This window comes from Pseudophryne corroboree, chromosome 3, assembly GCF_028390025.1.
Source record: "Pseudophryne corroboree isolate aPseCor3 chromosome 3, aPseCor3.hap2, whole genome shotgun sequence".
Taxonomy (NCBI): Eukaryota; Metazoa; Chordata; class Amphibia; order Anura; family Myobatrachidae; genus Pseudophryne; species Pseudophryne corroboree.
The window spans coordinates 343,313,359-343,325,822 of record NC_086446.1 but is presented as its reverse complement, the minus strand read 5'-3'; the positions used below and the strand labels follow the sequence as shown (position 1 = coordinate 343,325,822).

At 46.7% G+C, this 12,464-nt stretch overlaps 1 protein-coding gene across 26 annotated transcripts in view; it reads left to right on the top strand.

The window, feature by feature from the left end:
• SRCIN1 (SRC kinase signaling inhibitor 1) overlaps window positions 1–12,464 on the top strand; it is a 900,548-nt gene that overhangs the window by 373,436 nt on the left and 514,648 nt on the right. Inside the window, exon 1 of one of the 26 annotated variants that reach the window (XM_063959676.1) lies at window positions 1,430–1,926. The exons of the other annotated variants lie outside the window; for them this stretch is intronic. Within the exon in view, the coding sequence (XP_063815746.1) occupies window positions 1,849–1,926 (78 nt within the window). The 5' untranslated portion in view covers window positions 1,430–1,848. Of the gene's footprint in view, window positions 1–1,429; window positions 1,927–12,464 lie in introns of those variants that run through there. 26 annotated transcript variants of the gene reach the window in all.

The following is a 12,464-nucleotide window of genomic DNA, read 5'->3' as shown; positions in this document are numbered from 1 at the left end:
TGCAGTGCCGTAGCCGACTGACTGACATTTTTACTGTTTTTTATTTCATTGGAAATGTCTCCTCCCAGGAGATATGGCCACACAATAAATGTTGGCATCCAACACTGATGCCAACTATAACGTGTTCTGAAAAATTACTCAATGTTTGATACTCAATAACTGGATTGTCCCTCTGTATATTTACAGTGTAAGAGTGTATGTCCCTTTAATCCCTGACCTTTAAAAAAAAACAACCCTCTGGCATCAATCCAATTATGAGGTTACAATAGGCTTAAATAGCAATAACTAGAGCAAAAATGAGGTACTTGGCATAATTTTTGGGCAAAAATATATGGGCCCATCCACCTCATCCAAGTGACCTCATCATCATAACACATAGCTTATGCTTCTTACTAACACTTACTAGCACTTTAACCTCTCACTAGTGTGGTGCCTTGGGGAGGTTGGCCTATGCTGACTTGGGGGGTCCCGTGCCCTGGACTTGAACCTAAATGTTAGGGACCCACCTAATGATCTACAAGTCTCAGCATGGTAGCACCTCTCATTATGTTTGGAATTAGGGTGTGCAGTCTAGCCCCCTGCCCTATACACGACTATATGGTCCTGCTATCTCAGTTGTCACTTTTTTATGGTCCGGGACGGTTTCCCCACTTTTCAATGCACTTCTCCCAGGACCAGTTTTGGTAGAAAAGTCGCACAACCCCACCCCGTCCACAGGGAATTGGCATTTTAAATTGGATGTCGCATTTGTTGGGTGAACACATTCATGTGAAGTATGTCTTTTCATGAAACAAACACTCTTTCCAAACTGGCACCTAATTGAAGTGACCCCTCTGTGTGTAAAATCCATTTTGCCATCTTTTTGTTAGGACTTTTGCTCAGTTGTAAGTTGTGGTTGTGTTTTTATAACTATATTTTATTCTTATAGAATTGCTTTTCATTTTTTTAGATTAATCTGTACGTCTTCTGTGTCACAAATACCTTTTGGGTTGTAAATTTAACTATCCACTCCAGCTCTAAGCACCAATCTCTGCATTCATGAATAGTGGAGAGAGAAAATGTTTAGACCAGAAGATATATTGCTGAAATGTTTAGGAACTAATCAGTACAGTCTATGTATGACCTTAAGCCAGGGCCGGATTAACAATGGGGCGGATGGAGCTGCAGCTCCAGGCCTCCCATTGAAAATAGGCCCACAGCCTGCTGAGGTTAAGAGGGCCATAATCGCCGGCATTACAATGAGTCACTGTGACTCATTGTATGCTGCCACAGTGCTGCCAGACAGTGCCCCGGCCCCCAGTGTGTAAATCCCGGCTGGGGCAGAAGGAGGGGCCGCTCTCCACTTGAGCGTCTCCTTCCAACAGATTATTGCACTTCCTGCCTGGTCACTGTGGAGGAGGAGCCGCGATCTCTTCTTCTCTCAGCTCCTCCCCCCTAGACTTTGGTGCTGCTGATGAAGCCGCGCCACCTCCGCATTCACACCAGTTATCCACAACACACACCGCGGTTGCCGGCACAACCCCCCATTGGCTACCTTCCACATCACACACCTCACTGGCCGCCACCCCCTGCCCATCTCCGTAACTACACACCGCGCTGGCCGCCGCCCCCCCAGTTGCCCGCACCGCATACCGCACTGGCCGGCACAATCCCCCATCGGACACCTTCCGCACAGCACACCACGCTGGCCTCCACCCCAGGCCCTCCCACCTCCGTCACTGTACACCGCGCTGGCCGCCGCCCGCCTCCGTCACTGCACACCGCGCTGGCCGGGTTTTTTTTTTTTTATAAAGGAGAAGATTGACTGTATTTCCTGGTGGACTGGCCTGAGATGGGGCCGCAGAAAGGATGGGGACTGGTCACAAGAGCAGCGCCAGTGCTCAGCCACTTGCTGGAGCTCCTCGCTTTTACATCCTGCCTAATGTGGTACTGTAATAACATAGTTCCACATCATGTACATTGTGTGTGTAAATCTTATATTATTGTTACATATTACACAACTGTTATTCTGTCACTTGTGTTATTTTGTATAAGTATCTACTTTATCCTGTTTTCTTTCTCTTTCCTCCAATCTCCCGCTGTGCTGCTCTTGTCTCCCTGTTATTCCCCGTGTTCCTCTTATCACCCCCTGTTATTCCCCCAGTGTTCCTCTTATCACCCCCCGTTATTCCCCCTGTGTTCCTCTTATCACCCCCCGTTATTCCCCCTGTGTTCCTCTTATCACCCCCCGTTATTCCCCCTGTGTTCCTCTTATCACCCCCCGTTATTCCCCCTGTGTTCCTCTTATCACCCCCCGTTATTCCCCCAGTGTTCCTCTTATCACCCCCCGTTATTCCCCCAGTGTTCCTCTTATCACCCCCCGTTATTCCCCCAGTGTTCCTCTTATCACCCCCCGTTATTCCCTGTGTTCCTCTTATCACCCCCTGTTATTCCCCCAGTGTTCCTCTTATCACCCCCTGTTATTCCCTGTGTTCCTCTTATCACCCCCTGTTATTCCCCCTGTGTTCCTCTTATCACCCCCCGTTATTCCCCCTGTGTTCCTCTTATCACCCCCCGTTATTCCCTGTGTTCCTCTTGTCTCCCCCGTTATTCCCCCTGTGTTCCTCTTGTCTGCCCCCGTTATTCGCCCGTTATTCCCCTGTGATTCTCAAATTCCTCTCGTCTCCTCCTGTTCCTGCTGGCTCTCCCTGTTCATCTGAGCTAAACAAACACAGCTTTTTTTTATGTGACAATTACCAGCCCACGCTGTTTAGGAGCCTCCCATTTTCCCTTGTTCTTCTTGTCGTAAGGGCCCTACACACTGGCCGACATCACTGCACGATATGAACGATCTCGTTCATTAATGAACGAGATAACGTTCATATCGTGCAGTGTGGAGGCACCAGCGATGAACGATGCGCGGCCCCGCGCTCGTTCATCACTGGTGCCATGTCGGCTGTGCATGCAGGCCAATATGGACGAGATCGTCCATATTTGCCTGCAAGTCTACGGAGCCGGGTGACGGGGGGAGTGAAGAAACTTCACTCCCCCCGTCACTGCCCCCCCGCCGCCGGGTCGCCCGTCGGCCATATCGGCGGTCGGGCAGCTCGGCGGCACATTGACGAGTGTGTAGGGCCTATTACTCCCATCTCCTCTGTTCTTCCTGCTGTTCCTACCGTCTCACCATCTTCCTTCAATGTCTTCCTCCTGTCTTTTTTCAATCTACCCTGGTGCTCATATTTCCTCCCCTGTCCTGCACCCCGTGTGTCTCCCTCCCTCCATGTTCCTGCCATCGATGTGAGGGCAAATGTGTGGCCATAGCTGTTCTTTTTGTATGTGGCGGTTACCAGCCATTGTTGTAGAGGAGCCTCTGTGCAGTCCTAGGGCATCCGCGATGTGGTAGAGTACATCCCACCTCTTATCAGGTACATACCGGCATTGATAATGTTGGTATGTACCTAGAAAATCACAAAGGACAGCTCTTTCAATAAGAGCTGTCCTTTGCGCATGCAGAGAGTCAAGTTGCGGCCGTCGGGGGTGCTGGGAAGGATCCAATTGGATCAGAGGGAATTTCAAAGAGAAATGCGGACAAAACTCAGAAAAAATGATTTTCTAAGTTTTGGCTGCATTTTCATCTGTAGTACATCCCACCCTTAGGGGGTCATTCCGAGTTGATCGCTCGCTAGCAGTTTTTAGCAGCCATGCAAACGCATTGTCGCCGCCCACCGGGGAGTGTATTTTCGCTTTGCAGAAGTGCGAACACCTGTTCAGCAGAGCGCCTGCAAAAACATTTTGTGCACAAGACCAGCCCTGAACTTACTCTTCGTGTGCGTTGATTCTAACGTTGGAGGGTTGGCTTTTGACGTCACACACCCGCCCAGCGTTCACCCAGCCACGCCTGCGTTTTTCCAAACACTCCCAGAAAACGGTCAGTTGACACCCAGAAACGCCCCCTTCCTGTCAATCTTCTTGTGTTGTGCCGTGCGACTGAAAGCTTCGCTAGAACCTGTGCAAAACCACAAAGGACTTTGTACCCGTACGTCGCGCGTGCGCATTGCGGTGCATATGCATGCGCAGAAATGCAGATTTTTAGCCTGATCGCTGCGCTGCGAACAACGGCTGCTAGCGATCAACTCGGAATGACCCCCTTAGTGAGAGAATTGGTGAGTAGAAGTATGTTTGTGGGTGATTGGGAGCAGCCAGAGAAATATGTCCTAATTAATGTTGTCGCTGCATGCACACCTTACTGTAACAGCAGTGAAGGGGTTGCTGCAAATTATATAGAATATCATTTTTTTTTTAATGTGGGGTGGGTGTGCCCCAAAACATATTGTTGCACAAGGGCCCACCACTTACTAGTTCTGTCACTGGTGTGTCCGTTTCTTTATGTGCTTTTGGAATCGCATATGTCTGCTGATGTAGTAATGGGATGGAGTCTGCTCCTATACCATGCATCCACAAATAAAGTTCTGTGTACAGCGCTGGCGCTATACATGTAATGGTAATAATAATCTGTGCTCTGTGTATAGATATCAGTTGTTAATGTATAACCCTGGTCCATATTTGTCACATCGAACCTCTTCTAACAGTACTATGCTGCATTCCAGGGGCTACCTGGTGCATCATGTACAAGTGGGCTACCTGGTGCATCATGTACAAGTGGGCTACCTGGTGCATCATGTACAAGTGGGCTACCTGGTGCATCATGTACAAGTGGGCTACCTGGTGCATCGTGTATAAGGGGCTACCTGGCGCAACGTGTATAAGGGGCTACCTGGCGCAACGTGTATAAGGGGCTCTGCCTGGCACAATGTGTATAAGGGGTTCTGGCTGGCGCAATATATATAAGGGGCTCTTCCTGGCATGTATATGTGGTACAACTGTGCGGTGTAATGTGAATTTGTACTATTATGTGGCCACACCCCTATTTTTTTTTACACGCGTGCGCAGTGTCCCTGTTTTCAATGGGGAGAGGGGGAATCACCAAAGGAAATGTTCACCCTGGGCACAAGGTATAGAACCAGCCCTGACTACAGCATATACAGACTATGGGAGAGGGGGGCATAGAAATACACATACAGACTAGGAGGGAAGGGGGGCACACTGACGCATATACAAACTAGGAGGGTAGGGGGGCACCCTGACACATATACAGAGTAGGAGGGGTGGGGGCACACTGGCGCAATATAGACTAGGAGGGGAGGGGGGCACACTGGCGCAATATAGACTAGGAGGGGAGGGGGGCACACTGACACAATATAGACTAGGAGGGGAGGTTGGCACACTGACGCATATACAGACTATGAGGGTAGGGGGGCTCACTACACATACAGACTAGGAGGGGGGCACAATGATGCATATAGAGACTATGAAGGGAGGGGGGCACGTTAATGGGTAGCTGTACAGACTAGGAAAAGAGGGGGCACATTAATGCATGTACTTTGAATGACACACTCCTTTTCAGTGGCCATGCCCCCTTTTTAGGCGCGTGCAACAGTAATCCTGTTTCATTTGCCATACCCCCACTTTAAAATTCCCACTTCGACAACCACTGTATGTGTGTGTATGGGTCTGTCGCTCTGCTCCTCTATTAAATGGTTAACAGTAGGCACTAGCTACAACCTCCATGGAGATAGCCACACCCATAGCAAAGGCCACACCCCCTATTTATACCACCCTCATCGCAGCACTTGTCATACCTCCTGCCAAAGCACACAATAGGCCTTTCATACATTTCAGCTCCAGGCCCATTTGGACCTTAATCTGGCACTGCCTTAAGCCAGGAGGTAACTCAGTACAGAGTAGGAAATAAACTAGCAGCAGTAGGATATGGGCGTACGTTTTTCAAGGCACTGAGAGATATCAGTGGGCTTATTTTTCTTTTCCAAAAACCACCATGTTAAAACTGATGAATGTGACCTCTTTCCTTTAATCTTTGAGCTCACATAAGGGGACTGGTGATGAATAAACCTGACAACTAAAATGCTATTCATGTTTTCCTCTCCTCACTTAATGGTCAGATATGATCAAGTGGCCAAATCCCTAGGAGGCACTCGGCCAAGACACCCTATAAAAGAGTAGGACAGCTTTAGCACTTTACTGAGGAGATCACTCCCTGCAAACCAGAGCATTATGCAACCAGGGGGTCTATTTAGTAAAATTCGATTTTAAGATCACTTTTCGGAATCTATTGAAATCGATTCTATTTGATTTTCTAAATCCCTGAAAAAAAATCCCTCATTTACTAAAAATCGATTTTTGCATTCGATTTTCAAATCAAATTCGATTTTGATTCATGTTTAGAGGGATTTTGGGTTGAGGTTTTGAAATCCCCATTAAAATGCCAAGCAAAATTGAACAGAACTTTCTCATTGCTTCTTATTGGTCCAAAAATTTTGTTTTTTAAATACATACAGCTGAAATAGTTGGCAATAAGTTTATCCCTAATCTGCCTTCCTGCCTGCCTTCCACTTTCTGTGCTCACATAGGAGTCTCAGGTGGAAATAAACTGGATGGAGATAAAGTACCAGCCAATCACCTCCTATGTTTTCCTATGTTAGTTTCACAATTAACATAGGAAAATATTTCTGTAGCGGGGTACACTGGTATTCCACAAGGAATAACATCGGGGTGTAGAGTTGGATCTTGATCCGAGGCACCAACAGGCTAAAGCTTTGACTGTTACCAGGATGCACTTCACTACCTCCTCTATAGCTAGGCACTGGAGCTCAGTTTGTAAGTTGGTGCCTGCAGTGCAGGAGCTAACAGGTGGGGCTGCGCTAGGCAGCCCTGAAAAGAGCTTTTTTAAAGAAAAAAGAAGTCTTCAAGGGCTGCAGCACAGGCATGTCAGTCTGACATTCTGTGCTGCGGCTCCATCACCTCCCTCAGCGGCGCTGCATACTCCCGCGCCCTGGTTGCCGGGTACTTGCAGCAGAGGCTCTCCGGTTCCCGTTAAGCACACATCACCGCTGCTGCTCTCCTGGATCGCGTGGCTGCACTTCAGGGAGGAGGTAAGTGGGTCCCCTAGCTGGGACCCGCCGAAATCGCAATCCGGTCGCGGCCCCAGGAGATGGACCGCGCCCCTGGCGTGGACACTGTGGCGGTGCAGGGACCCCACTATATCCACCAGGGCAAGGAGCACAGGTCGGATTTACTAAAATCTGTTTATTATAGGCTCCATAGTACCCGGTGGTGAAGTCCAGCATAGGGGATAAGGCACTGACCTGTAGCCCCTCCCCCAGCTCCAGGCGCCATCTACAGCAGGTGTTCCCGCCCTGGAGCTGCATCTCACTCTCTCTCCCTTACTCCCTGTCAGCGTTTGGGCGCCATTTCACAGAGCTGCGCTGATCGTGGGACTGCTGTGAACTGTCTCCTCTGTAAAGCCGCCTGTCTCATCAGCGCTGTGCATTTACAGGCACTTAAGTATTCTACATGTCGTTTAGACAGCATTGGTTAAGAACAAGTGCACTACTATATTACTATTTAGTACAAGTATTCTGTGATATACATCCAGTGTTTACTGTGCATTGTTATATCTGTGTATGTGTGTGTGTGTGTGTTTGTGTGTGTGTGTGTGTGTGTGTGTGTGTGTGTGTGTAGTATTACTAGTCCAGTGCAGTTTTATTGTTATATGTGATAGTTTCTGCATTGTACATGTGACTGTGTGTGCCTGTAGCTGCAGTGTGGTTTCCATTCTGTGTATCCAGTAGCGGATCTTGCTACGGGCATGCAGGATAATTGCCCAGGGTGCAGCTTTTCCGGAGGGCGCCGCCGCCGTAGCAAGATCCACTACTGGTGCCCCCGGTCCCTGGTAGATGCTGTGCAGTGCAGTGATTCCGTGCGCGATGAAGTAATCGCGCACCGCACGGCATTGTGGGAGCGGCACATAGACACTAGGGCAGGCATTCCCAACCACGGTCCTCAAGGCACACCAACAGTGCAGGTTTTAGTGATATCCAGTGAAGTGAAAGGAAATGGTGAGGGGAATTGGCGCTGAGAAAATGTTAGGAATCAATACTTATCCTAAAGATCGTGATGGATCGGATCTGTGGATGCTTTTCTTATTCTTCTTAGGTTTTCCTTATTCTAATGTTCTTCCGATGGGTTTATCAGCATGGAAAAACATAAAAATAACTGGTGGTTAACCACTGATGTGTGGAAATATTCGGAAGAAGCTTTTTCAAGAGATGGGATCTATTTTCTCCATAGACAATATGTATAATGGTGGATATACCTCCACTTACACAGAGCAAATGTGATGACAAGCCTATCAAGGTATCTTTTTAGGTGGGGACCTTATTTCCCATATTAGGATCACAGTCCTGATGATGTGTATGTCGGAGTAGCGGAATGAATTCCTTATTGTGCGTACCTTACTTACACTAATATAGTGTGCTATCCTCTCATCAAGGTATCTTTATAAAACATGGATTCGTACCAGTACTCACGGATGTTATCGTAGTGCTATGCTCATCAAGGTTTCTTTGTCTTCCTTCAATACGAATAGGAACTCTTGTGACGGTATAAATTTTTTTAAATATATTTATAAATTAAAATATAAACATGAATATGACAATAAAAAATTGGCTGCAGGTGGCAACCACCCATGAAGGGGATTGGCTGGACCAACTTTATTCAGACGTGAGGGACCGGTATCCTAACTGACTGAATAGTAAAAGAACAAAAGTGGTCCTACCTTTCCCCCAGCGCGGGTGGGGCAGTGTCCAGCAGGCAATAGTCCTCAGCCAACGCGTTTCGAGTGGGTTACTCTTTGTCAAGGCTGATGGAGGACTGATATAATGAGGTTTTTATAGTAAATGGCCGGAAATTGCAATCCGTTGCGTCATTTCCGGTTCCGGATCTTCCCGAAAATTCATCTTTTTTAAAAAGACTCTATAGTCATTCTCTTTTGAGTCTAAATCATTGGTGGTGTGAGTGGCACACATGCGAAGGAGCAGAAGAGCACACCGATGTGCAGAACGAGAGAACTCCGAAATCGCCGCGACCGGAAGTGACGCGCCGCGGCTTCTGGGTAGTGTAGTTCCGCGAAACCGGAAGTGTCCGTATGTGATGCAGAAAACGATAAGTGTTCTGGGTAATGTAGTCCTGTGCTGCGGAAGTCATTTTTAGTATTCTTCAGGAAGAGATATTTAAACCAGATGGATTCTGGGGATTGTAGTAAAAAAGTCAGTTTATTTCTCTGGTGATGGTTTTAATAAAAACTGCTTCATGAGTGTCTCCATACATCTTCTATCCATTAGGAAATATACATCTAGGCACTAAATAAAAAATGGGGTTATATTAGTGATGATGTATTATATACATTTAAAGGTTATTTGTATGGTGAAGCTTTATATGAATATTATTGTGACTTGTGTGCAAGAAATGAACGGAGTGCATGTGATGGACAAAAATCACAATTATGGGGAAGTGTAAAAGCTGATAGTTCAATTTTTTATAAAAACCATTTCAACTCAAAATCCTGGTTGAGTCCCCTTGGATTTTGAGTTGAAATGGTTTGAAATGAATTTTCGGGAAGATCCGGAACCGGAAATGACGCAACGGATTGCAATTTCCGGCCATTTACTATAAAAACCTCATCATATCAGTCCTCCATCAGCCTTGACAAAGAGTAACCCACTCGAAACGCGTTGGCTGAGGACTATTGCCTGCTGGACACTGCCCCACCCGCGCTGGGGGAAAGGTAGGACCACTTTTGTTCTTTTACTATTCAGTCAGTTAGGATACCGGTCCCTCACGTCTGAATAAAGTTGGTCCAGCCAATCCCCTTCACGGGTGGTTGCCACCTGCAGCCAATTTTTTATTGTCATATTCATGTTTATATTTTAATTTATAAATATATTTAAAAAAAAAATTTATACCGTCACAAGTATTGAAGGAAGACAAAGAAACCTTGATGAGCATAGCACTACGATAACATCCGTGAGTACTGGTACGAATCCATGTTTTATAAAGATACCTTGATGAGAGGATAGCACACTATATTAGTGTAAGTAAGGTACGCACAATAAGGAATTCATTCCACTACTCCGACATACACATCATCAGGACTGTGATCCTAATATGGGAAATAAGGTCCCCACCTAAAAAGATACCTTGATAGGCTTGTCATCACATTTGCTCTGTGTAAGTGGAGGTATATCCACCATTATACATATTGTCTATGGAGAAAATAGATCCCATCTCTTGAAAAAGCTTCTTCCGAATATTTCCACACATCAGTGGTTAACCACCAGTTATTTTTATGTTTTTCCATGCTGATAAACCCATCGGAAGAACATTAGAATAAGGAAAACCTAAGAAGAATAAGAAAAGCATCCACAGATCCGATCCATCACGATCTTTAGGATAAGTATTGATTCCTAACATTTTCTCAGCGCCAATTCCCCTCACCATTTCCTTTCACTTCACATTTTAGCTTTTTGGATCATCTGGGATAGATCCAAGGTATAAGGGAAAGGCAGCAGAGATTTGAACAGGAGCGCCATTAAACTTCTCAATAAAGCCTCTTGCTCATTTAGTGATATCCAGGCTGCAGCACAGATGGTTAAATCAAAATAACTGAGCAACTAATTAAGTCACCTGTGCTGAAGCCTGGATATCACTAAAACCTGCACTGTTAGTGTGCCTTGAGGACCGTGGTTGGGAATGTCTGCACTAGGGGTTATGATTGACCTCTAGTGTATATGCAGTGCTTTGGGATAGATGTCATGACATCTCTCCCATAGATCAGAAGAGGAGCGGGTGGCCGGAGACGGAGGGCAGCAGTGGTTGGGAATCAGGAGCGGGGATGGTGAGTATTAATTTATTTTTATTATTTTTGCAAGCAGCGCAATTCTACTGGGGGCACAAACGGAGGCACAACTCTACTGGGGGCACAAACGGGGGCACAACTCTACAGGGGGCATAACTGACCAAGCCCCTTTATGAAGCCACACCCCTATTTTCGCCCGGGGCGCCACAAGGGCTAGAACTGGCCCTGTGTGTATCTCACACATATTGCTATCACTATATTCTGTACCTTGGGGGGCTAAGTGCATCAGGGTCTCATATACCATATTGTGTTCCACAGGATATACTGTTTTTTTTTTTCACTGTGTGTTTCAGTCACTTAATACCGATTTAATCCTGTGTTTGTGTTCTGCATTTGTGGTCACATAACACAGGGGGTTATTTACTGTTATTGTGTTTGGCTATATTGTACTGATACATCCTAAGGCTACATTAATGTCTGCTATACAGGCGGGAAATCCATGGACGCTCCTGTCTCATGCAGTGCTGATGCCACAGATTTACCTGAGGAAAAGATTTCAGCTGAGGGTTCCGGTACTGGGTCTTCTGCACCCCCTAGTCAGCCCGCAGCACCAGTGGCTAATCATGACCCACCTTGGCCTGCTTTTTCAAATGTGCTGACTACGCTTGTAACACGACTTACGTCCCCCTGTTGGACCTCCTGTGCCATTACAGCCACATATTGTCCCTGTAGTTAATCCATCATGGGCGGATACTCTGTCATCCCAGTTACAGCAATTAAATCAGTCCCTGGTTAAACAAAAGCCTAACCCTCGCCCTAATGGGACCAAAGGGTCTTCTAAGCAGGCCATTTCTTCCTCACAATCCACTCATGTTTGGGATTCTTCATCCGATGAGGATGGGGAATATATTGATCCATCAGACACTGATACAGCTGCTTCTGATGAGGAATCTGCAACACAGGTTGATGTTCCTGACCTAGTGGAGGCGATCAAGCTGATTCTTCAGATTGCTGATGAGATTGACCCTCCAGATACGTCTAAGAAACCTGATAAGTTGAAACGTCAGAAGGTTACTAAATTAGTCTTACCACATTCTGACCACTTAATTGACATACGTCAGGAATCCTGGGAGTCTCCAGGAAAGAAATTTTCCCTGTCTAAAAAGATGCTATCTCGTTCTCCTATCTCTGCAGAGTTAAGTAACAAGTGGGAAACTCCACCACCAGTGGACTCACATGTAGCCCGTCTTGTGGTATCATCTACTCTGCCTGTCACCACCGTCACCTCTCTGAAGGAACCGACAGATAAGTGTATGGAGGGCTGCTTGAAGTCTATTTACACTCTTGCTGGTGCTGTACATAGACCCACTGTGGAAGCCTCTTGGGCTGCAAAAGGTATTGAAGTCTGGGTTCAAGCAGTTGAGGCAGAGCGACCTCTGAATTTTTCTGACAATGCCAGACAATGTCTATCATATATTACCACAGCCTCCCATTACATTCAGGAGGCGGCCTCTGATGCAGGTGTTATGGCGGCCAAAGTGTCTACTACGTCCATCCTGGCTCGCCGGATTCTGTGGTTACGGTCCTGGTTGGAGGACCTGGACTCTAAGAAGACCTTGGAGGTGCTCCCTTTTAAGGTAGATATACTGTTTGGGGAAGATTTGAACAAGATTATGAATGACTTGGCGTCGGCCAAGACTGCGTATCTCCA